We start from the raw sequence: 27,351 nt of genomic DNA, 5'->3' as shown, positions 1-27,351 counted from the left end.
AGCAGTCAACATAATGTGGGTCTCTACCTCAGTGAAACCTAATCATCTAGACCAGACTCTAGGGGCAGAATAGGGGATTTTACCATGGGAAGCAAGGGCACCAGGTTGCCGGGCGTATGTATATTGGCAGGCATACATGTTAGGGATATGTGTGCTACCAGTAAGTACCCCGGAGCAGTTACAGTAGCAGCATTTTCCAGCAAAAATAAAGATAACCACTCTATGAGGTGTTATAAGGTTGTGCCAGTGAATGTTTGCTTTCTGAGGTGTGGGCAGTCTGTATGTTAACCCACCCAGTGGTATGATACTATCCCCAGTGATTATCTCCGTATAGTGCAGTGTTGCATAATTAAACCCAAATAGTTGGAGCTTAAACCCAACTAAGCCACATGATGGCAGCCTCTGATACCTTCTAAACGTAGGCAGTTTACCAAACCACCAAAATAACAGGTAAAACAGGCAAAACATATCAATATCTATGGTAAAATGCAGAATTAATAACAAATACATAAAAGAAAGTGGTGTGCACATGATATCACAGCCTAGATTGAATATGGTAGTGGTCAATAGCCCATGCAAGCGGGATTGTGGGTGAGAGTGAGTCCTCCTCCTGATGATACCTAGCCGTACCATATCAGCACCGAGGGGCGGGGTGGGTGATTGTACCAGGGATGTTGGGGGCACCAGACTACCAAACATGTTTGTATGGGGGGGTGTACAGACTAATGGTGACATTGGAGGTGGCTGATACACCAGTGCCTTTATAGCAGTGGAATTTTCTAGCCAAAATTAAAGTGAACACTATGTATGGTATTATAGGGTAAGTCCAGTAAGTGCCTGTGTGCTGGGTCATGGGCCATCTATGTGTAATCCCGCCAAGTGGTCTGTGAGTATTGCCTATGATTATCCCTGTACCTTGAGGAGTTGGGTGCTTAACCATAAGTGATTGAGGTGTTAACCGGACAGTATTACATAATGACAACATTGAGAACTTTCTGCATCTAAATAACTTATCAAACAAAACAAATAACAAATATAACCAACAAAACATAACAATATCAGTATTCAACATTACCCAAGAGGCATCGTCCAGCCTCTTACCGGAGTCCAGAAGCCCCTCAGGGCAATAGTCCCCTCCGTTCTCCGAGGGAGTAAAGCAAAAAACAGATTCAGCCATTTCCTAGCCTTTGAGGCCTATGGCATAGAAAGAGAAATATAAAAGAGCAGAAAAAAAAGGATACTCTTCAAGTTGGTGGACATTGATTTTGATTTTCAGTGGCCAAGTAGCTTCTCACAACCTGAGGTGAGTGAAAGATATTGACGCAATATTGGGTTTGAAGACGTAGCTTTGCAGGAAACAGCAGTGCCACTTGCCTTCCCTGTTCATGTAGCTGGGTACATATTGGGGCAAATTCCTTCCTCTGTCTGGAGACATCCATAGAAAAGTCCTGGAATAGGAGTAATTTTGAACCTTCATACAAAAGTTCTTTATGAGTGCGGTAGGCCCTTAGGATTTTCAGCTTTTCTTGAAAGTTTAGACACTTGAATATGACCTGCCTAGGGCTTGCTCCTGCCTGATCCAAGGCTTTCTCTGGACCCAAACGATGGGCACTCTCCACATCTATGGGTAGTATATCAGGGTGTAGGCCCAGCATCCTCGGCAATTTGAGTGCCGTGAATTCAAGCAGGTCTTTGCCTTTGATGGACTCTGGGACTCCACCAATGCGCAAATTGTTGCGATGGCTTCTATTCTCCAAGTCGTCTATACGATCTTGGAGTGTTTGAGTTTTCTTTACCAGTTGCTTGATTGTAGTTGCTGAGGCGACTTGTCTGTCTTCCACATCAGAAATGCGGGTTTCAGCTTGGGTGAGTCGGGAGGAAAACTGTCGCACCTCGCTTGTAAGCGTGTCTACACCTGATTGCAGAGAGTCCATTTTGGGGAGAAAAAAAGATTTCAATTCTTGTAAGAGAGAAGATTGTGAGTCAGGGTCTAAGACCCCTCCATGATCCGAGAAGGTCGAGGTTTCTGGTTGTAATTCAGCAGATTGTTTCAGCCTCTTTTCATTGGTTTTTGATCTGTGAGTCATGCTAGATTTGGTAGCAGGGGACAGCTTAAAAAAGTACTTATCCACTTTCATTAGAGTGGGGAGGGTAGGGGATCTTTATAGATGCCAATGAGTCAGGCACAGTGTCTGCAGGTTCAAACCCACACCTGCAGTGTTGAATGGATTTGTGCAGGCAGATATCTCTTTAACCTACGCAGTTTATTAGCTATTGGCCAGAGTGCCGGGGGACCAATATGCTGATGAACCCACCAAGAAGTGATGTCTGGAGGTTTATTTCGGTAGATTATGCTTAGAACCTCTGCGGTTTGCTTGGAGAATAGAGATACATAAGTGCTTATGGGTTGCTTGTTAGTTGCTTGTGGGTCACGTGTGTATTCTCGGTTACAACACAGTTCTAAAGTGTAAGTGCTGAAGCGTGGGTCTAACTGACTGGTGCAGATTAAAAGAAAAAGAAAGTGATGTTTGCAGAGTCCACGTGGTATTTATAAAGTCCCAGGCAGATTATTATGCCAGCAAAGTTGCCCACACAGTTTCTCTTAATCCCCTCAACAGTGAAGTGCGTGTAAACTCCAATTCAGAATGGTTACATTACCCGGTTTCTTGTCTGACCCCCTCCTCTCCCCGCGAAGTAGTGGATGTAGCTTGGTCAATGCTGCTTGTCACTAGATGTTTCCCCACCGCATCCAGCGCAGTATTTACTGTAATCTGCGCCTGAGGGAACTCCAAGATGGCACCGGCTGGTGATGGCGTCTAACAGTTTGTGACCTCCGGCTGCCAGAGCGGGTGAAATATGCTCTGCGCACAATTTTAGACAGCTGGCACTTTGCCTCTCCTGTAAGTCCAGCAAGTCTGGCGTGCGGGACCCGGCAGTAAAATGCCCGATTTTGACTCAGTTATGTCCAGCGGAGCTCTGTGAGGAGTCGACTGCTCACTTGGTCCGCCCACCGGAAGTCCACATCCAAGTGATTTATTAAAAACACAGTTTAAAAACAACTCATGCTTAATGTAGTATAATCTCTTAGCATATAGAGAAACCATACAACGCGTTTCTCGGTAATAACCGTTTCATCAGGCATGTTGCAAACAAACTAAAACTGCCCTTAAATAGGGTTAAGCTACCCACAGGTGTGTTAATCACACCCTTCCAAACACATTCGTTAAGCAGTATGTATTGATAAGTACCAATATACCTAAACAGCAATAGTGTTAATTGTCAAAAATAAAGTGAATTGTAATGTATATGGATATAGGACAATCGATAACCTGTTGTTTTTAAACTGTGTTTTTTAATAAATCACTTGGATTTTTTTAACTCTCAACGCTTAGTATTAATCTCTGTGAGCCTACGCTACCTTTTTGGGTGAATCCCTTACACCCTGGTTACCTGCCTTTTGTTCTTGATTTGCTGAGACCTTACATCGTGGGGAATCTATCGGATGGTGATCATTTATCTGGACTGCTGTAGAAATCCAGCCTGCTTCTATGGACATGACTGAATGCTATTCATGATGCTGAGTACCCTGTGTGCACCTCCTTGCTTACATCATACATTGTATTTCTGATTCACACATGTGGCGCCTCTTTCTGTTTTATATTATATTGTAGTCTAAAAATTTGCAAAACACTTTAATAAATTATTTTACCTATAATTTAACTTTAAAAACTGTGCACACTGCAGACTTAACAGGTCAAATCCTGCAACATATTTGTACCTAACAGGTCTCAGCAGATGTTTTAAGATGTAGGTTTTGCTAACAAAATGATAGTGGAAGTAATCTGGGGATTTGGCAAAATTTTTCACACCTGGCTGGTATTTTTGTTTATTTCCAGACTACTAAGAAGTCTTACAATTGCAAGATTTTATATGTCCCTTTAATAAAAGCTAATATTTATTTTCTGTCGTCAGATTGTTTCTTAGCAGTAACTCGTGCTCTGCTATTGAGCTGAGGCTTCAGTATTATTATATAACATTTAGGTGCAAATATACATAACAAAACACCAGAAGTGGAGGCTAGAATGCTAAATATTTCTACAGCTATAACATATTTGCCTTTAGTACTAAGGTATGATGGGATAAAGGAGAGCCAGACACTGCAGAACACTAACATGCTAAATGTAATGTATTTCGACTCATTGAAGCTGTCCGGCAATTTTCGTGCTAAAAAGGCAATAATGAAGCTAAATAACGCTAATATTCCAATGTATGAAACCACCAGAAAGAATGCAATGATGTGACCCTCATTACACAGCAGGATTATTAACCCAGGTGAAGTCTTTATATCAATATCTACAAATGGTGGGTAACATGATAACCAAGTAAAACATATCACAAGTTCCCCCAAGGAGCAGACAAAAACTAGTCCAAGAGACATCTTTGATCCCATCAGTTTCCTTAATTTGCTTCCAGGTTTTGTTGCATTAAAGGCAATTACAACTGTAATAGTTTTTCCTAGAATAGAAGAAATTGCTATGGTGGAAACAAATCCAAAGGTTGCTTGTCTCAGACGACACAATAGCTCCACGGGTTTTCCAATAAACAAAAATGCACAGACATAAGATAAAATAAGGGCCGCAAGCAGGATGTAGGTGAGGTTACGATTATTAACTCTAACTATGGGAGTGTCCCTGTATTTAATAAAAATCCACAACACTACAATTGTGATCAGAAGAAAAAGGGAAGCAAAGCACGCTAAACTCATGCCCAATGTATCTTCATAGGATAGAAAGTCAATAGTGCGTCTGATGCATTCATTTCTAGCGGGATTAGACCAGTGATCTTCAGGGCACTTCTCACAGTTCTCCATACCTGCAAGTAATTTGCAAATTGTTAGTTTTATTTTAAACTACATTTTCTGTATAAAATAACTATGCAATCTAAACAATATAATATATTATTATTGTGGATTACAAGTGGACTAAATAAAAGAAATCAGTTGTTTAATTCAGGAGAAAAAAAAAATATTCTTTTTTTGATTCTAGAGTGATTATAAACATGAATGAATCAAACCACTGCATGACAAAGTGCATCAATAAATAAGATGTTTGAAAGTCTGTATCAAGTCAGGAAATTTGTTATAGTTTCAAAAAGAGTTAAGCATTCCTATTGTAGTTAAGGAACAGTGGTGGAGAATGCATATAACCACATTGTTTTAGTTTCAAACCCATTAAGAAAATAGAGACATACGTTAAAACATGTTTTTCTTTGTGCAAGCTTCTTTAGGTATTGTAGGTTTTAGCTGAAAGTTGCCGATTAAGAATCGCAGATATTTAGCACTCTCCTACATAAACCTCTTCCAGGAAACCTGAACAGTGGTTGGTACATGTCGGCTAGAGAGGTAATAAGCATGAGGGCTGGACAAGTGCCAGAGAAGTTCCAAAGCCAGAGTTAAGGGGTAGCCAAGGTCAAACAGAAGAACCATTAAGTAAATGGGCAAGGCATCACGCAAGGTCAGCGAAGGCTGAGGTCAGCAACAAATCGATTGTCCTCGATAAAACAATCCAGAAGGAGAAGACAAAAGGAGGGTCAAAGTCTAGACCAAGGTCAAACTAGAAAGGTCCTATCATATGTAAGTTAATTAGGAGCAAGTGGAATCAAAGTAAAATGGGTAGTAAAAGATCAAGGAGCAGGAGGACAATATAAAGCAAAGAGTAAGCAACAGGTAGCAGAATCCGTGGAACCAAGAACACATAGACAGGTAACTGGGAGCTTGGCTAACTAATGACTTGAAAACAAAACCACTTAAAAAGTGCCTAGAGGGTTAATATAATACCAGAATATGGTACAAGTAAATACAGTATAAATGTTTATTGCATAATAAAGTTATTGCATAATAAAATTATAAAATTTAGGATTATATAAAAAACCTTATGTGAACGGTTACAAAAAAAAAATATATATATATATATATTAATATTGTCCATTTAATATATCACAGTTTATAACTGAGTGTATATATTTTGAGTGTGGCTTTGGAATTCCAGCACTTGCTCTGTTTGTCCCACTGTAAGTAATGAGAGTATTTTAGCGTCCTAACCCTTGGCAAACACCATTCATGTGTGTCACACCACATGATCCTTGTCAGCAAAACACCATCTCCGTGGCCAGCAGCTCACTTAAATGTTAACAGGCCCTTCAGCTAAAGTATAGCCAGACAATAATCAGGAGTCTCTTAACAGGGCAAGTATTTTTGCTTTTTAGATTGTGAAAAAATTGTATTATTTTTGCTTTGCCAATATTATTATTATTTTTAATTAGTTTTTATTGAGGTTTATAAAATATAAAAAAAAAACAAGTGAAAACAGAAAAATACAAATGACAAAAAGGCACCTCACGGTGTAGAATTTTCACAGCAATAGCAAACAGGTAATAAAAGAAGATTTGCTTATGTTTAAAAAAGCACATTCATGTGCTTAAAACACCTTCTGTGACCTCTTTGCTGCCTAGGTAAGCAGGAACTCTTTCATTTTCTCAAACAACCAGATATTTCTCCTGATAGATGCTTTGAAGGAAATCTGAGTTGGGCAAGTGGTACCCCACAACAAGAATGAAGTGGTTTGCAATTTGATATAAATGCAGATAAGCAGCCGTATATAAAAATGTTTTAATAAAAAATACAGCATGTTTCTCAGCAAACAATAGAAATTTACTCTACCTTTTATATGTTTTTATTGGATTTTTAAACATAAATAAATTAATTATTGGATCTGTTTTTGTAGCACTGTCTGTTTTTTTTATATATATACAGTACATATGTATATAAACCTATACTTATGTAAATGTGTGCCCTTTTCACTGTATACAGCTTCTACAATATTGATAAATGGAGCTTGAATCAAAGCCATTTATGTTATTGAACCTCATTAATGTCTCATGTGCCTAGTGTAGAGTGTTTTGCACATGTGATACTGTTTTCAAATATTCTTAAAATAGTTAAAAGATTTCCAAAATGCCCTTCCGAGGCCATATCAATTGTTTTGAGGTGTCACATTTGAAAATTTAAATCTGGCATCTAAAAGGTGTTGAACAGAACAGTTAATTAAAAATGGATTGTGATCAAGTACTTTTCTGCCCATAGTAAAATAGGGCTTTTAGCGAGGACCTGAAAAGGCCTCAACTAATAAATTGTCATTGAGGCTAGAGTTTGCAGAAGCAGTACCTATGGAATGCAATACAACTTGGAGACACCTAATATGAACACACCTCAAATCAGTTTGCTTCTAACTTTATTTAAACACATGTTTTGAAGAGCTTTAGACGTAAATTAAGAAAACATCAAACACATCCAAGTAACGAGTTTGATCAGCCCAATGTCCAATATCAAACGTTCTAAAGCACAAAATACAAAATTAAGGCCTCAATCATACAGTTTACAAGCTCACTAATCTAGACGTAGTCACTTTGAAAGCCAGTCTAGTTTTGCCTTAGCGTGCAACAAGGCAGGTCCCCCATAAAAACCAGGCTCACGAAGGTGCAATCTCATTTAAGAATCTCTTAAGAAGACAGCAAAGGCAGTGGCTACACTTTACAGTTTAAGTAATATTAAAATATAGTAAAAGAAGATATCATTTTACACTTGTCACTGCCATTTTGTTTTCAGATGGAAGCAATAGAAATTAATATAGTCCAAAACAATACTTATGAAAGTTGAAAAGCAACCACATAGCAATATGAAAATGGTGCACAGACAGCCTATTTTGATAACTTAAAAGATGGTTCAGATGGTTTAGCAGTAGTGCAGATGGAAGCAGATTACAATAGTTTCATGATTTAAAAGACGCCAGTACTGTTAATGACAATCACAGCAGTGTGAGTGTGACTTTTAATCAAATATTACAAATGTAAAATAAAAACACAACATTTTTATATGTTGGGGTCTTGAAGTGTCTATATAAGTATGCCTATCATGCAAGATGAAATAAATAAGAAGAGGGCGCCTCATAGCGTAACTCTGTTTGACAAGCAAAATTGTGCTGTTAAGAAATGCGCTTACCAGATAAAGTGGCACTGGGCTTTGACCAGTGCAGATCAGCAGGCTAGCACTTAACAGTGGCTAGTACACTGGACCCGGTTCAGCTTGTGGCAATCACCGCTGCTTCTTCGAAACTGCACAGCTGCAGGAGGTGTTCGATCTCTTTTCAAATAACCAATACCGCTGAATAAAAATAAAGGCAACTTCTGATCTTTACTTAAAAGAATATAACGCTTTATTTTTTGTAACGCTTTTCTCGACCAATCTCCTGGTCGTTTCCTCAGACAATACAAAGCGAATCAATCATGCAAGATACCTATGGTATTCATATAGTTAATGAGAGTTAAAGATGTATTCTGATGGCAATAGGTTTATCTCACACATGCAAATGAGTATTTTCCTTGCAGAGTGAATAAATGGGTTTGCATGAATAGAGCTATCCTGTAACTTTTAGAGGTGTGAAAGGGCTATTGTATATGTCAGTTTCAGGAAATTTCCCAGTTTCTATTGGGAGCTTTTCAGTTGAAAACTCGTTCACAGTTGTGGTTTTTAACAAACTAAATATCATAGCATTGTTATCACTAGATAAACTTGGTGACCAATTTGGCTGGAATGCAAAAGTATTTCAAGAGCAAATTAAAGATAGATTGTAATCGTGGCCTGAATAGTAGACATTAGCACAGACCAAAAAAAATGTGTTTTGAATGAATTGCTTGTCATGAAAAAACATTTAATTTCATCCAATATTTGCTCATGAGATCATTCCAACTGAATTTGTTAATTAAAATTCTTCACACACAATTTCCTATAGGGAAAATTTTCAGGACAGTAGTGGAACAACTGGACAGCTGGTAAAGCTTAATTAAAGATGTCATTGAATGTATCCGAAGAATAGTTGCTGCACAAATTCATGCAAATACAGTGCTGAAAAAAGGCAATGAAAGTTAGATTTCAACATTGTGGAACCCTTGACTAAAGGGAGGAAGGGGATAACCTCAATAGTATGCTTATAAAATGTATCCAATGGTTAATGTCTCTTATATCTGGTGCTACTGCTACGTTACAATCCAGCAGTAGCACATTTTTTTAACGGGGTCAAAACAGAAAGTTAGGTTTACATATTTATTGGCTGACACTGGAATCATTCATACTGACAAGGACATTGCTAAATTATCATTGACTAGTGTACATTTGAACTTTTAAAGCCTTTCTTTCCTAAACAGTTTAAATATTATATTTTGTTAAGCATTTTGCAATGTAATAGTTTTAACTTGATGAACAAGTCAACATTTTTTTATCACATGTACTAGTTTTTTTATTTGTGTTTCAATAAAGATACTAGCTGTTTATCTTTTACGCATTTGAATGTAGTTGTCTACTAAATAGCATAAGTAAAAATGTTTTCATAAGTTTCCATAATATGCAGAAATACAAAGGTCTCCATTTATGAAGCTGTGAATGCCGCTTTGGAGGTCTTGCTGTGGGTGCTGACTTATGCAAGCCTACAACAGCAAGTTAAAAGTTAAAATCTTAAGACCACTAATTTTTAAGCCCTTAACCATCTGTGAGCCTTAAATCATGTATGACTATTTCATTCCAGATGTTTGACAAGCCTTGTTCTCAATCAATTAAGACAGGGGCAGGAGCAGTAGAAGTGGCTATCCAGGTAACTTCTTGTGCAATGATAAATGTAAAAGGTATGGATGGTTAGACTAGTCAGGTCAGCAACAGATGATAAGAGACAAAACCAAGAGGGAGAAACAGAAGAGAGGTCAAATTCAAGCTAGGGTCAGCAACAAGTGGTCAAAAACCAACTTGACTGATGAAGCAGAAGGATTTTTCTAGAAAACAGGCTGAAACCTAACAACAGTCTAACCAACGTACTAAATCAGAAGGCAGAAAAGGCATTAAAAGTTCAATCAGAGATAAAAAAAATTAGGAATCAAACTGGCAAAAAATCAGGTGCACCCTGGGAGTGAAATCAAACAATCAGGGAAAAGTGTAGTGATTTTCCTCACATTGTGGGAAAATGCATCATACATAAGACCAACCGAAAAACAAAAATGCAACCAAAGATAATGCCAAAGATTGACATGCCTTATCTAGGTAATCCAAAAACAATAGCAAAAATGTAAACCAAAGCACAAGGTGACAAAAAATGGGCAAAACACAGACCCTGCAAAATAAATATTAACACTATGGGCAAATTTGCATTTGCATTGCTATTAACTTGTAATACCAGCACACATTATCATGCACTGGTATTACAAAGTGGAGTAAATCACTTTTCACTATTACTGGATCAGCTTACCAGTTTGATCAGTCCTTCAAAGTCTTATTGATTATTTACAGCTTACTCACTCTCCCCATACTTAGTAAAAAAAAACAAATACTTACATAATATGTAGACAGGCTGAAAAGACATGTGTGGCTCTCAGTATATAACAGTAGAAATACCCAAGGACGTATTATATATGTTTCATATAACAAGACTTGATAATATGCAGAACTGAAATTATGCAACTAAATTTGCCCATTGTAGTAAGGTTGTGATAGTTATGTGCATACCCTAGCAGTTAAGGTGTCATAAACCAATTGAAACCATCTTCATAGTGCAGCTACAGGGAGTGCAGAATTATTAGGCAAATGAGTATTTTGACCACATCATCCTCTTTATGCATGTTGTCTTAGTCCAAGCTGTATAGGCTCGAAAGCCTACTACCAATTAAGCATATTAGGTGATGTGCATCTCTGTAATGAGAAGGGGTGTGGTCTAATGACATCAACACCCTATATCAGGTGTGGATAATTATTAGGCAACTTCCTTTCCTTTGGCAAAATGGGTCAAAAGAAGGACTTGACAGGCTTAGAAAAGTAAAAAATAGTGAGATATCTTGCATAGGGATGCAGCACTCTTAAAATTGCAAAGCTTCTGAAGCGTGATCATCGAACAATCAAGCGTTTCATTCAAAATAGTCAACAGGGTCGCAAGAAGCGTGTGGAAAAACCAAGACGCAAAATAACTGCCCATGAACTGAGAAAAGTCAAGCGTGCAGCTGCCAAGATGCCACTTGCCACCAGTTTGGCCATATTTCAGAGCTGCAACATCACTGGAGTGCCCAAAAGCACAAGGTGTGCAATACTCAGAGACATGGCCAAGGTAAGAAAGGCTGAAAGACGACCACCACTGAACAAGACACACAAGCTGAAACGTCAAGACTGGGCCAAGAAATATCTCAAGACTGATTTTTCTAAGGTTTTATGGACTGATGAAATGAAAGTGAGTCTTGATGGGCCAGATGGATGGGCCTGTGGCTGAATTGGTAAAGGGCAGAGAGCTCCAGTCCGACTCAGACACCAGCAAGGTGGAGGTGGAGTACTGGTTTGGGCTGGTATCATCAAAGATGAGCTTGTGGGGCCTTTTCGGGTTGAGGATGGAGTCAAGCTCAACTCCCAGTCCTACTGCCAGTTTCTGGAAGACACCTTCTTCAAGCAGTGGTACAGGAAGAAGTCTGCATCCTTCAAGAAAAACATGATTTTCATGCAGGACAATGCTCCATCACACGCGTCCAAGTACTCCACAGCGTGGCTGGCAAGAAAGGGTATAAAAGAAGAAAATCTAATGACATGGCCTCCTTGTTCACCTGATCTGAACCCCATTGAGAACCTGTGGTCCATCATCAAATGTGAGATTTACAAGGAGGGAAAACAGTACACCTCTCTGAACAGTGTCTGGGAGGCTGTGGTTGCTGCTGCACGCAATGTTGATGGTGAACAGATCAAAACACTGACAGAATCCATGGATGGCAGGCTTTTGAGTGTCCTTGCAAAGAAAGGTGGCTATATTGGTCACTGATTTGTTTTTTGTTTTGTTTTTGAATGTCAGAAATGTATACTTGTGAATGTTGAGATGTTATATTGGTTTCACTGGGAAAAATAAATAATTGAAATGGGTATATATTTGTTTTTTGTTAAGTTGCCTAATAATTATGCACAGTAATAGTCACCTGCACACACAGATATCCCCCTAAAATAGCTAAAACTAAAAACAAGCTAAATACTACTTCCAAAAATATTCAGCTTTGATATTAATGAGTTTTTTGGGTTCATTGAGAACATGGTTGTTGTTCAATAATAAAATTAATCCTCAAAAATACAACTTGCCTAATAATTCTGCACTCCCTGTATTATATATTACAGATGATTGATTAACAGACAATCTCTTTGTTTAACAAAATCTCTTTAACATAGGGTGACCATATTGCCGCTTTAAAAAGGGACACATATGAAAAATACATATGTCAGGGTTCATATACAAACCATTTCTTTAAACAGCCCTGAAAAAAAAGCCCTGACATATGTATTTTTCATATGTGTCCCTTTTTAAAGCGGCAATATGGGCACCCTACTTTAACATCACCAACTCCTATGTTGTTCCATGAAATATGTTAATTGAAGAATTACTAATTGGCAATGCTCCAGGGAATTGTTTTGGCTAGTCTGTTCCATTCAAACTGGAAGTTTATATATATATATATATATATATATATATATATATATATATATATATATATATATACATATATATTTGTAATCAAAATTATTGAACCCCCATTGTAAATTAGGTTTATTGTGAAAATGTACAGACTTTCAGCAATTGAAATAGTTCAACACAACACATTTTTCAAGTGGTTTCTGCATATTCAACTAAAAATGCAACTTTTAATGAATTCTGCAGTCTCGAAATTATTCAACCTCTTCATGGCAACCATCTTTAGTACTTAGTAGAGCACTCTTTTGTTGTTATGACCTGCTTCTGGCAACATTCCTGAGGAATCTTAGCCCAATCCTCATGAGCAATGACCTCCAGTTCAGTAATATTCTTGGGTTTGCATGCTGCAACCACCTTCTTCAAATCACATCAGAGATTTTCTATGAGGTTCAAGTCAGCAGACTGTGATGGCCACTGCAGAGTCTTCCAGGACTTCTTCTGCAACCAAGCCTTGGTGGAATGTGGGGTATACTTAGGACCAATATCCTGTTGGAAGTTCCAATGACGCTCAAGCTTCAGCTTCCTCACAGACGGCATGACTTTTTTTCCTAGGATTTTCTGATACTTCAATGAATCCATCTTGCCTTCCACATGCTGCAGGTTTCTAGTGCCAAAAAATGCCAAGCAGCACCAGAGCATCACCTAGCCACCACCATGATTAACTGTAGGCAGAGTGTTCTTTTCAGCGTATGCTTCATTCTTCTTCCTCCAAACATATTGCTGATCCATCTCGCCGAAACTTCTGTGGCTTATTTATATGATGTTGAGCATATTTGAGCCAAGTTTTGTGCTTTTGTGTCAGTAGTGGTGTACATCTTGGAGTTCTGGCATGGAAACCTTTCTTCGTTTAGTAAGTGCCTTACTGTGCAAACTGAAACTTCAGTGCCTGTTGCCACCAAGTCTTGGTGCAGGTATTTTGCAGTCACTCAATGGTTTCTCTCAACCTACCTTCTCAGAAATCTAGTTGCAGCTATTGATAGCTTCCTTTTTATGACCCGTCCAAGTAGTGTAACCACTGTTCCTTTAAATTTTAACATGCAAACTATGCTTCCAACGGTGTCTCTAGGATTATTCAGGGCTATGGTTTTGTATCCTGTTCCTTGTTTGTGAAGGGCGATTATCTCTTCTCTTAATTTTTTGGACCATTTTTGAATAATTTTGATTAGAACTGTGTATATATATATATATATATATATATATATATATATATATATATATATATATATATATATATATATATATATATATATATACAAGGAGTGCAGAATTATTAGGCAAGTTGTATTTTTGAGGATTCATTTTATTATTGAACAACAACCATGTTCTCAATGAACCCAAAAAACTCATTAATATCAAAGCTGAATATTTTTGGAAGTAGTTTTTAGTTTGTTTTTAGTTTTAGCTATTTTAGGGGGATATCTGTGTGTGCAGGTGACTATTACTGTGCATAATTATTAGGCAACTTAACAAAAAACAAATATATACCCATTTCAATTATTTATTTTTACCAGTGAAACCAATATAACATCTCAACATTCACAAATATACATTTCTAACATTCAAAAACAAAACAAAAACAAATCAGTGACCAATATAGCCACCTTTCTTTGCAAGGACACTCAAAAGCCTGCCACCCATGGATTCTGTCAGTGTTTTGATCTGTTCACCATCAACATTGCGTGCAGCAGCAACCACAGCCTCCCAGACACTGTTCAGAGAGGTGTACTGTTTTCCCTCCTTGTAAATCTCACATTTGATGATGGACCACAGGTTCTCAATGGGGTTCAGATCAGGTGAACAAGGAGGCCATGTCATTAGATTTTCTTCTTTTATACCCTTTCTTGCCAGCCACGCTGTGGAGTACTTGGACGCGTGTGATGGAGCATTGTCCTGCATGAAAATCATGTTTTTCTTGAAGGATACAGACTTCTTCCTGTACCACTGCTTGAAGAAAGTGTCTTCCAGAAACTGGCAGTAGGACTGGGAGTTGAGCTTGACTCCATCCTCAACCCGAAAAGGCCCCACAAGCTCATCTTTGATGATACCAGCCCAAACCAGTACTCCACCTCCACCTTGCTGGCGTCTGAGTCGGACTGGAGCTCTCTGCCCTTTACCAATCCAGCCACGGGCCCATCCATCTGGCCCATCAATGCTCACTCTCATTTCATCAGTCCATAAAACCTTAGAAAAATCAGTCTTGAGATATTTCTTGGCCCAGTCTTGACGTTTCAGCTTGTGTGTCTTGTTCAGTGGTGGTCGTCTTTCAGCCTTTCTTACCTTGGCCATGTCTCTGAGTATTGCACACCTTGTGCTTTTGGGCACACCAGTGATTTTGCAGCTCTGAAATATGGCCAAACTGGTGGCAAGTGGCATCTTGGCAGCTGCACGCTTGACTTTTCTCAGATCATGGGCAGTTATTTTGGGCCTTGGTTTTTCCACACGCTTCTTGCGACCCTGTTGACTATTTTGAATGAAACGCTTGATTGTTCGATGATCACGCTTCAGAAGCTTTGCAATTTTAAGAGTGCTGCATCCCTCTGCAAGATATCTCACTATTTTTGACTTTTCTGAGCCTGTCAAGTCCTTCTGTTGACCCATTTTGCCAAAGGAAAGGAAGTTGCCTTATAATTATGCACACCTGATATAGGGTGTTGATGTCATTAGACCACACCCCTTCTCATTACAGAGATGCACATCACCTAATATGCTTAATTGGTAGTAGGCTTTCGAGCCTATACAGCTTGGAGTAAGACAACATGCATAAAGAGGATGATGTGGTCAAAATACTCATTTGCCTAATAATTCTGCACTCCCTGTATATACATAGTAACATAGTAACATAGTAGATAAGGTTGAAAAAAGACTGAAGTCCATCGAGTTCAACCTATACAAATCTAAAATACTTACAAAAAGCTCCAGTTAAGCTTAAATAACCCCATTAAAATGTGACCCTTTTAATACTAGCAATCATATCCATGAATTTTGTTTATATACAGAAATTTATCCAGACTATTTTTAAATGTATCTATGGTATTGGCATTCACTACCTCCTTTGGTAATGAGTTCCACAATTTTATTGCTCTTACAGTGAAAAAACGTTTCTGTTGCAGGAGATTAAATCTCCTTTCCTCCAACCTTAAATTATGACCTCTTGTCAGAAACAATTTTCTTGGAATAAAAAGAGCTTCTGCCATCTCTGTATATGGGCCTTGAATATATTTATATAAAGTAATCATGTCACCTCTCAAGCGCCTTTTTTCTAAAGAGAACAGACCCAGTTTGTATATATAAAAATAAATAAAATCAGACTGAGAAACAGGGAAAGAAGTAAGTTAGCGTAGTGTATGTGATCACTAAGAGCTATAAGATTAAAGGTCACTTTAGTGAGTAAATGTTCTCTTTGTAAATAAGACATGCCATATAGCTTAATTTTTTCTTATCTAGTCACCTGATGAGTTTGCTATTTCCCCTTCAGAACATGGGATACAGTCAAAACAGCAGGGTGGTTTTCCATTTTGAGGAGCTTTTCTATGACCAGAAGTGCAGCTCTCACTGCAGATAGAAGTAGGAGTCTAAAATCAGATAACAAAAGTAAAATGTGGTCAATTGTTTAAAAATTTGAAGAAATATATAAAGATGTTATATGTAAAAAATGTTATGTTCAGGTATGAACACAGTAAGAGCAATAGAACAATTATATTTATTATCTAAAATAAATCAAATAGGGGTAAATTAAAGGGACAACCAATGCAGCATTCATTACAATTATTTATTTTACCTTCTTTTGCTAAAAAATATTGCACGCATATTCCAAGTTATAAATTAGCACGGCTGAAGTCCTCATCTAAGGGTTAGGGCTTAAATTAAAGTTGCACTAAAAATGACATAAATACTTTAAAATAAAATGTTACACTAATATATACACTATATAATAAAAAATAATCATAACAATATTAAAAAAAAGTTATAAGGGTTGAAAGGTATATGGTATATGACAAGGTATTTGAATGGAAAGGGCTATAATATATATATATATATATATATATATATATATATATATATGTATATATATATATATATATATATATATATATATATATATATATATATATATATATATATAAATACAAGAGTATTGCATTGAGCAATGATACTTTTTATTGGACTAAATATACATTTATAAGTTGACAAGCTTTCGGAAGAATGTCTTCCTTTTTCAAGTCTGAAGCAATACTGACCAATTTGATGGAATTTACAGATTATATCTTAAAACACAGATTAAAAAGACAGAAAGTGTTATAGAGGTCTGAATGCAGGGGGAGGAGGGGTTGTCGTAACAATCATGAGGGGGTTAAGGAGACAGAGGCATACAGTGTCCAGTGAAGGATAACAGACAGGGGAAATATATAGCTTTACATAGAGCATATCCTGGCATAAAGTTATATATCAACAAGGAATCAATTTGTATAAAGATGTGAAATTAAGTATACAGGGAAATATAAAATAGTCAAAAAAGGAGAAAGGAAAGAAAGAAAAAGGGGAATAATAATAATAATAATGACAAAAGTGTGGACATAGGCTAACCTGTGTATCTATGCATAGAGAATGTAAAATATACAATGTAATTGACTACAGTATATGAAAGTACTTTACAAAAAGAAACCAGAGTCAACGTTTAGTAGAGAATTCAGCAAGTTGAAGTACATTATCATTTTGATTTATTTAAAAGTTTTTTTCTTTATATGGTGTTTTTTAAGTTGCCTCTGAGAATCTTGATTTTCAGGTTTTGGATGGAGTGGTCAGGCTGGGTGAAATGGTGACCAACAGGGGTACAGTATTTTTTTTACAGTAATTGTTTATTTAGTGTCTGTGTAAATTCATCCGAAGCTGTCATTTTTGGCTTGTTTCTCCAATATAACATCCCACTTCACATGCTGTGCTGCTTTCACAAATGTGTTGACATAGTTTGCAGAGAGCTTTGTTGCAGTGCTTGGTTTCATTTTGAGTGTTCTTTTTATCAAGGGGTAGCTTCCTGTGGACCAGTTTTTGTTTTAGGTTGGGTGGTTGTCTGAGTGCCAGGATAGGGTTTTTTGTAAAGATTTGAATATCACTGAGCAGAATTGAAGTTAACGCTCGTCAGGATAGCGCATCCTCAGAACTCTTGTTAACTATTTTGTGAAACAAAAAAAGTGTCACAAAACACATAAAAAATACATTACAAAGTACAGTCGCACTCATAATAACACTTTCTGATAAAACTGACAAAAGATTTCTAAGGGCTCAAAGATATGAGACAGTGCAATGTATCATGTATACCACATTTGCACATTTGCACCACATACATGAATATGCCCCTTTAATGCTATAGGATTTACTCTTGTGATTTGCAGTGCTGCTTTCACAAATGTGTTGAGTCGACATAAAGTTTGCAGTGCTTGGTTCCATTGAGTCTTTTTCTCAAGAGGTAGCTTCCTGTGGACCAGTTTCTGTTTTAGGTTGGTGGTTGTCTGAGTGCCAGGATAGGGGGTTTTGGAAATATTATTTTGAGTGTGGGATCCTCTGAGATTAGTGGCTGTAAGTCTTTTATGATTTTCCGTATCCATGTATATCTGCAAATGTAGTATACATAATAGTTTGCACTGCATGTGAAGTGGGGTGTTATATTGGAGAAACAAATCAAAAATTGCACCTTTGGATGATCTTACACAGACACTCAATCAAAAATCACTGTGAAACAAAATACTGCACCCCTGTTGGTCACCATTTCACCAAACCTGACCACTCCATCTAAAACCGCAAAATCAAGATTCTCAGAGGCAACTTCAAAAACACCATGGAAAGAAAAACCTTTGAAATGAAAATTATAATGCACTTAAACTTGCTAAATGCTGGACTAAATGTGGATTCTGGGTTCTTAACACATTATCAAATTTATTTTTGTAATGTACTCTCTCATATAATCAATTACATTGTATATTCCATACTCTCCACAGGTAAGCCTATGTCCACACTTTTGTCATTATTATTATTTGCTTTTTTTCTTTATTTCATTTCTCCTTTTTTGAATATCTTATATTACCCTCTGTATACATAATTTCACATATTTATACATATTGATTCCATGTTGATATCTAACTTTATTTCAGTATATTCTCTATGTAATACTATATATTTCCCCTGTCTGTTCTCCTACACTGGACACTGTCTGCCTCTGTCACCTAAGCCCCCCTTTTAATTTTTACGCCTCCCTCTCCCTTCACTCAGACCTCTGTAACACTTTCTGTTATTTTTAGCCATCCTTTGTTTTAAGATATAATCTGTAAATTCCTTTGAACTCGTCAGTATTGCAGCCCAAATGGATGAGATGTATATGAGGTTTCAACAAAGAGGGTACCCATCAAAGATTTTGGATCAACAGGTTAGAGTAGGGTTGGGTGTGTGGGTGGTGGGTTTTAATGTTGGGGGGGTATTGTACTTTTTTTTACAGGTAAAAGAGCTGATTTCTTTGGGGCAATGCCCCCGCAAAAAAAGCTCTTTTAAGGGCTATTTGTAATTTAATATAGGGTAGGGTTTTTTATTTTGGGGGGCTTTTTATTTTATTAGGGGGATTAGATTAGGTGTAATTAGTTTAAAATTCTTGTAATTATTTTATTATTTTCTGTAATTTATTGTTTGTTTGTTTTTGTTCTTTAGATAATTTTATTTAATTGTAGTTAATTTAGGTAATTAATTTAATTATAGTGTAGTGTTAGGTGTATATGTAACTTAGGTTAGGTTTTATTTTACATGTAAATTTGTATTTATTTTAGCTAGAAAGTTATTAAATAGTTAATAACTATTTACTAACTATTCTACCTAGTTAAAATAAATACAAACTTGCCAGTAAAATAAAAATAAATCCTTAGCTAGCTACAATGTAACTATTAGTTATATTGTAGCTATCTTAGGGTTTATTTTACAGGTAAGTATTTAGTTTTAAATAGGAATATTTTATTTAATGATAGTAATATTTATTTAGATGCATTTAAAATATATTTACGTTAGGGGGTGTTAGGGTTAGACTTAGATTTAGGGGTTAATAACTTTAATATAGTGGCGGCGGTGTAGGGGGGGAAGATTAGGGGTAAATAAATATAATGTAGGTGGTGGTGGGCTCCAGGAGCGGCGGTTTAGGGGTTAAACACTTTATTTAGTTGTGGCGGGGTCCGGGAGCGGCAGGATAGGGGTTAATAACTTTATGTAGATGGCGGTGGTATAGGGAGCGGCAGATTAGGGGTTAATATGTATAATGTAGGTGGCGTTGGGCTTGGGGAGGGGCGGTTTAGGATTTAATACATTTATTAGTGTTGGGGTGGACTCCGGGAGCGGCGGTTTAGGGGTTAATAACTTTATTTAGTTGCGGTGGGGTCCGGAAGCGGCGGTATAGGGGGTAAAACAGTTTAGTATATTGTGGGTGTTTAGTGACAGGGTACCAAGAAAGCTGTAAAAAAGTCGAATAGCAGCGAGATCGATGACTGTTAGTTAACAACAGTCCGCTGCTCATCACTCCGTACTTGGTGCGTGGCTTTTTGACAGCTTTTTTGGTAATTCAGGTCCGCGGCAGCAATGTTAGACGATCTTAGGTGAGCATATTGGTGCCGGTGATTGCAGGTAAGTTGACAGGTTGATAAATAGAGGCCTATGTTTGTATAAAGTATAAAATACTTTCACTCTATCAAAACAGAATTCCTCTTCCCACTCCAACACTGGATGGCATATTTCTAAGTAAGGAATCATATAATAATGTACCCAAATAAAGAAAACTTCAGCAGACCCTTTACGCCTTTTGATAATGTTTGTACCTATTAATCTCATGCACATTGTTGTAAATTATTAAAGATAGCTTGGTATTCCAATAATCCATCTTGTGCAACTAAAAAGCTAGTTATGAATACTTTGCATTCCAATGTTATTTACATTATTCACAAATTTCTTTTTCTTTATATCTATATCTATATCTATATCTATATATATATATATATATATATATTTCTTACTCTCTGAATATGTATATATATTTATGATTACAGAACTGTAATATTCTAAAGGATACCATAAATACAAAAGTATTACAAATAATTTTAAACTACCATTAAGTTCTAGATTGTAAGTTCCTACGGGAATAGGACCCTTAATTCCTCCTGTATGTGTTTGTAAAATGCTGTCTTGTCTCTTACAAATTTTATATCATTCTTTTATTTAAATGGATTGTACCCATAAACAGTGCTGCGGGAATATGTTGTTGCTTCGTACATAAAGAATAATAATAATAATGTTACATGTATAAGCTGTATAATGACATGTAAATATTGCTCACAGAAGAGCTAATGTAGCTGAAATTGCTAAAAAAATAATGCTGGCCATGATATAAAGGTGTCAAAACACACAATGCATTAAAGTTTGCTGCATATTGGACTGTGTAACTGCAGACCAGTCAGAGTGCCCATGATGACCCCTGTCCACCCCCGAAAGTGCCTTCAATGGTGATATGAGCGTCAGTACTGGACCATGCAGCAATGGAAGAAGATTGCCTGGTGTGATGAATCACTTTTTTTTTTAGATCAGGGGGATGGCTGGGTGTATGTGCATAGTTTACCTGGGGAAGAGATGGCAGTAGGATGCACTGTATGAAGAAGGCAGGCTGGGGGAGGCAGTTTTATGCTCTGGGCAATGTTCTGCTGGGAAACCTTGGGTCCTAACATTCATGTGGATGCTACTTTGACACATACCACCTACCTAGAGTTTGTTGCAGACCACATAACCCCTTCATGATAATGGTGTTCCCTGATGGCAGTGAACTCTTTCAGCAGGATAATGCTCCCTGAAACACTGCAACAATTGTTCAGGAATGGTTTGAGGAACATGACAAAGAGTTAAAGGGTTGCCTTTGCCACAAATTTCCCAGATCTCAATTCAATTGAGCCTCTGTGGTATGTGCTAGAACAACAAATCCGATCCATGAAGGCCCCCCACCACGCAACTTTCAGAACTTAAAGGATCTGCTGCTAATTTCTTGGTGCCAGATATCACAGGACACGTTTAGAGGTCTTGTGGAGTCCATGCCTTGATGCATCAAAGCTGTTATGGCAGCACGAGGGGGACCTACATAATATTAGGCAGGTGGTTTTAATGTTAAATACATATAGAAAGTTCCAAAGAATTTGAGCATTCACAGGTCTTGATAAAGTTAGATCTTTTATTAAATACCGTGGAAGAATGTTGAGGTTTCTGCTCCAACAGGAGCCTTTTTCAAGACATCAATGTGTTCCCCAAGACTGCCTAACAAAGTCTAACTTGCTTCATATATACCCAATAACCCCACCCCCTCACTTTGTGATGATATACACTTGTCAATAATCACATTTGCAAACCGGAACAAAGTAAAACAATAAAAAAGAATGAGACTGGGTTATAAAGTTCCTTTGCATACATATTACATGTAATACTGTTTTTTAGCAATGGATTTTTTACTTACGGCTAGATTAAGAGCGGCTCGGTACTAACTTGCAATTATTTCCACCGCTCACCTCCCTATAGCGCTGCTATTACATGTTTTCATAAACCCGGCATTAGCAGGCAATATTGCAGTGTTGAGCAAAATTGAGCTTCATACCACACCCAAATACCAGCCTTGCTTTGAGCTTGTTTTACATGCTCGTGCACGATTTCCCCATAGACATCAATGAGGAGAGCTGGCTAAAAAAAAAGCCTAACACCTGCAATAAAGGAGCGTAAAGCTCTGTAACACAGCCCCATTGATTCCTATAGGGAAATAAAAGTTATGTTTACACCTAACACCCTAACATAAACCCCGAGTCTAAACACCCCTAATCTGCTGCCCCCGACATTGCTGACACCTACATTATACTTATTAGCCCCTAATCTGCTGCCCCCGACATCGCTGCCACCTACATTACACTTATTAACCCCTAATCTGCCGCCTCCAATGTCATTGCCACCTACCTACACTTATTAACCCCAAATCTGCTGCCCCCGACATCGCCAACACCTACATTATACTTATTAACCCCTAATCTGCCACCCCCGACATCGCAGCCACCTACATTACACTTATTAACCCCTAATCTGCCGCCCCCAATGTCGCCGCCACCTACATTACACTTATTAACCCCTAATCTGTCGCCCCTGACACCGCCACCACCTGCCTACACTTATTAACCCCTAATCTGCCACCCCCGACATCGCCACCACCTACATTACACTTATTAACCCCTAATCTGCCGCCCCCAATGTCGCCGCCACTTAAATTACACTTATTAACCCCTAATCTGCCACCCCCAATGTCGCCACCACCTATATTACACTTATTAACCCCTAATCTGCCGCCCCCAATGTTGCCACCACTATAGTAAAGTTATTAACCACTATAACCTAACCATAAGTCTAACCCTAACCCTAACACCCACTAACTTTAATATAATTAAAATAAATCTAAATAAAAATTACTTTCATTAACTAAATAATACCTATTTAAAACTAAATACTTACCTGTAAAATAAACCCTAAGCTAGCTACAATATAACTAATAGTTACATTGTATCTAGCTTAGGTTTTATTTTTTTTTCACAGGCAAGTTTGTACTTATTTTAACTAGGCAGACTAGTTAGTAAATAGTTATTAACTATTTACTAGCTACCTAGTTAAAATAAAACCTAACCTGTGTTACACTAACACCTAGCCTTACACTACAATTAAATACATTACATTAATTAAATACAATTAACTTAATTACAAAAAACAAAACACTAAATTACACAAAATAAAAAAGAAATTATCAAATATTTAAACTAATTACGGCTAATCTAATAGCCCTATCAAAATAAAAAGCCCCCCCAAAATAAAAAAAAACCCTAGCCTAAAATAAACTACCAATGGCCCTTCAAAGGGCCTTTTGCGGGGCATTGCCCCAAAGAAATCAGCTCTTTTACCTGTAAAAAAATAATAAAAACCTCGCCAACAGTAAAAACCACCACCCAAACAACCAAACCCCCCAAATAAAATCCTATCTAAAAAAACCTAAGCTCCCCATTGCCCTGAAAAGGGCATTTGTATGGGCATTGCCCTTAAAAGGGCATTTAGATCTTTTTCTGCCCATACCCTAAGCTAAAAATAAAACCCACCCAATAAAACCTTAAAAAACCTAACACTAACCCTCAGAGATGCACTTACAGTTTTTGAAGACCGGACATCCATCCTCTACGAAACTGGGAGAAGTCTTTATCCAAGCGGCAAGAAGTCCTCAACGAAGCCAGGAGAAGTCTTCATCCAAACGGCAAGAAATGGTCCTCCAGACGGGCAGAAGTCGTCAACCAGATGGCAACTTCTATCTTCATCCTTCCAACGTGAATCGGCCCCATCTTAAAGACATCTGGCGCGGAGCATCCTCTTCTTTCCATGGCTCTTCCAGAATGAATTCTCCTTTAAATGATGTCATCCAAGATGGCGTCCCTTGAATTCCGATTGGCTGATAGAATTTGTAATGTCCCTTTAAGACATTCCACTCAATTCCTCCTGCCTATAAAACCACTCCACTTTCTTCACATCGTTGCTTGATTATTTTGTGCTTAGCCTGTTGTGTTTAACTTGTCCACAGCAGCCACTTTCAAGTCTGACCTCTAATTCAAGTGCTTATTTTATTTAAGCAATCTCTATAGTTATTTACTGCTGTGTTACCTTGCTACTTTTTCAACTGTGAAGGATTCTTACTTTGGAACCTGCTTCTCTGCTTCAAGCAGCTCAGCATACTGGATCTTTTTCCTTTTGGATTCCTACACTGCATCAAGTCCCGGCCGCAAGGATCACTTCCTCATTTTTGCTCACTTGCTGCGCACTGTCTGCAAAGCTCTCATCTGTTCCTCCCAGACCTAACAGCAACCTCTCCTACCAAGTTGTAAGTAGATTGTTATCTAAACATTATTCACTGCTCTGAAAACCGGATCCAGTCCTTTCTTCATCTGCAACTAAGGTACAAACATTCATTAACTATTTATGCCATATCCTCCACCTTTTACAGGCATAACAAGCTGTTATAACCTATCTGTTTGCTTAAGCTGCATATTTAATCCATTGACTCAGTAATCACTTATGAACTCTCTTTATTGACCAAGTGAAATTCATTACCTGTGACTGTTAACCTAACAACTCCTGTTCATAGTTGCATGAGATTTCTAAAGGCACAGATTGTGATATTAACTATGTCTTGTCTGCGATCCATTATGTCTTATTAACTTGCTGGCACAGTTTTTACCAGTTGTTACAGAATAACATTCTGGTTTCTTGTCCAGCTACATTTACAACCTTACATAATAATCAAGCCTATAAAGTTAAAGTTATATAGCATAATGGATCCACAGGCAGTTAAAGCAGAGTTTGACACTCTCAATCAGAAAGTTGATTTTCTATCAAGAGGGCTCACAGAACTTCAGGCAGAGAATGCTGCACTGAAAAATGTACTTAAAGATATTGTTGCCCCAAAATCTCCAGACCCTCCAGAACCTTTAATTAACCCACCTGCTGTTTTTTATGGTAAAAGATCTGACTTCAGAGGTTTTAAAAACGCCTGTTACCTACTGTTTTCAATGAAGCCAAGAACTTACTGCACAGAGAAAATAAAGGTTTGCACTGCCATATCCTATCTTGCAGGTGAACCCAGGGCGTGGGCTAACCACTTTTTTGAGACACAAAGTCAGTTGTTAGACTCACTAGATCAATTTTTTGCTGCAATGGCATCCCTTTATGAAGACAGCAATAGTCAAATAAACGCAGAAACAAAACTAAGAGCATTAAAACAAGGAAAACGTCCTGTGGAGGACTTTATAACAGAGTTCCAAATGTGGGCCACAGATACATTATGGAATGATATCACCTTGAGAAACCAGTTCAGACTGGGACTTAATGACACACTAAAGGATGAAATATCCAGACTTGATATGCCAGACACTCTGACTGGACTTATTAAATTAGCAACTACGCTGGACCGCTACAGAGACCACTTTAAAGAGACCCTCACCTATTTACACAGAAAGAGAATCCCATTTCCCCACACCAATGGAGATTGGTGTAATTAAAGCCCCACTAACCTCAGAGGAGAAAAATAGAATAACCATCTCCAATTTGTGCCTCTATTGTGCCAGTAGAGACCACCCAGTAGCAACATGTCCCATACTACAGAGATCAAGGAAGGGTAAGCCATAACATTTATGCAATACCTCCCTATATAACCACAACAATGCACTCACACTGATTTTATATTTACAGTGGAAAACTACATTCAGGACAAGATATGGCCTATTTGAGTATAAGGTCATGCCTTTCGGCCTTTGTAATGCCCCTGCCACTTTCCAACATTTTATAAATGGGATATTTAAAGACCTCATTGACGTGTGTGTTAAAATCTACCTGGATGATATTTTGATTTATTCTCGGACTACATCTGATCACATTAAACATGTTAGGTGGGTTTTGACATGATGCCTGAGGAAACAGTCTAACTGAGAATCGCGTCGCACTGTTTCTCTACTAGCCATACTTTTTACTGGCACTAATATGAGTGGTGTATTTTTATAACTTTTTTAATAAATGTGTTTTTAACTTCACCATCTCTATGTGCTGTGCATGGTTTATTGCTATGCTACTTGGAGGGTGAGAATCCCTAACCCCAGCATCCTGCCCCCATAACTTGTTGATATACAGTTTGGGTTGGATGACCCCCTGCATTCTGGAGCTACCAAGGATCAGCTAGCTGGATTGCTGTAGAAATCCAGCCTGTCTCTATAGGCATAACTGATTGCCTTTTATATATGTGAGTACCCTGTGTTCTTCTTTTGCCAGGAATTTATAAGATCCACCATTGATCTGCACCATTGGCGCCTCTATCTATTGTCTTTTTCTAACAGATTGCCTTTCATTGGATGTTGTTAGAGAGCTGCCTCTGGATCAGCTAGCTGGACTGCTGTAGGAATCCAGCCCACCTCTATAGGCATAACTGATTGCCTTTTATACAAGTGAGTACCCTGTGTTCGTCCTGTATCAGCAGCATATAAGATTCACCATTGATCTGCACCATTGGCGCATCTTTCCATTGTGTCTTTTCTAACATTTTTGGAAAACTCTTTGTACCAGTTTACGTATTCAACCAAGACTAACCTCATCTTACCATCCACAGGCAAATGGTCTCACAGAAAAAGTGAATGGCTTACTTGAGCAACACTCACCTACAGGACGATTGGATCTCTCTCCTTCCCTTGGCAGAGTATTCCTACAACAACTCAATTTCATCCTCCACTAAAGTAACACCTTTTTATGCTACTTATGGCTACCATTCTCAATCCATTCTACTATCACCAGTTAGAACGGCATCCCCTTCAGCTTCAACATACTTAACCAATTTACAAAACACTTTGACTTTACTAAAAGAACATTTAAACACTGCTAAAGCTGGGCAAAAACTTTATTATGATTTGAGACACAGGCCGTGTCCTGATTACAAACTGGGAGATTGAGTCTGGCTTTCCACCAAATACCTGAAACCGGCAGTGCCCTCCAAGAAGCTGGGCAGTCATTTCATTGGTCCATTCCCCATTGTTCGACGTCTATTACCTTGCACTTACTGAGACATTTCAGAATTCACCCCACATTTCATGTTTCACTTCTGAAGCCCTATATCTCGAGTGCATCATGTTCACGTCCCCAGGCACCTCCACCG

The 27,351-nt window shown here is 37.9% G+C and overlaps 1 protein-coding gene across 1 annotated transcript; it reads right to left on the bottom strand.

Moving 5' to 3' along the window:
• Nucleotides 1–3,955: 3,955 nt before the first annotated feature.
• On the bottom strand, nucleotides 3,956–24,861 carry LOC128666108 (vomeronasal type-2 receptor 26-like). The gene is made up of 4 exons (XM_053720521.1): nucleotides 24,841–24,861; nucleotides 17,489–17,512; nucleotides 16,036–16,159; nucleotides 3,956–4,872 (listed from the first exon to the last, which is right to left on the bottom strand). The coding sequence occupies exons 1-4, from the start codon at nucleotides 24,859–24,861 to the stop codon at nucleotides 3,956–3,958; spliced, it is 1,086 nt and encodes a 361-aa protein (XP_053576496.1).
• Between the last annotated feature and the right edge of the window lie 2,490 nt (nucleotides 24,862–27,351).

This window comes from Bombina bombina, chromosome 1 (genome assembly GCF_027579735.1).
Source record: "Bombina bombina isolate aBomBom1 chromosome 1, aBomBom1.pri, whole genome shotgun sequence".
Lineage (NCBI taxonomy): Eukaryota > Metazoa > Chordata > Amphibia > Anura > Bombinatoridae > Bombina > Bombina bombina.
This window is presented reverse-complemented; position numbering and strand designations above follow the sequence as displayed.

Excerpts from the sequence above, each read along its gene's own strand:
- LOC128666108 (XM_053720521.1), bottom strand. The coding sequence starts at position 24,861 with ATGGATCGCAGACAAGACATA. Across the intron at positions 17,513-24,840 it reads TGGATCGCAGACAAGACATA|TGGGATGTTATATTGGAGAA; the intron begins GTTAATATCACA and ends CAGCATGTGAAG. Across the intron at positions 16,160-17,488 it reads ATGTTATATTGGAGAAACAA|ACTCCTACTTCTATCTGCAG; the intron begins GCCAAAAATGAC and ends ATCTGATTTTAG.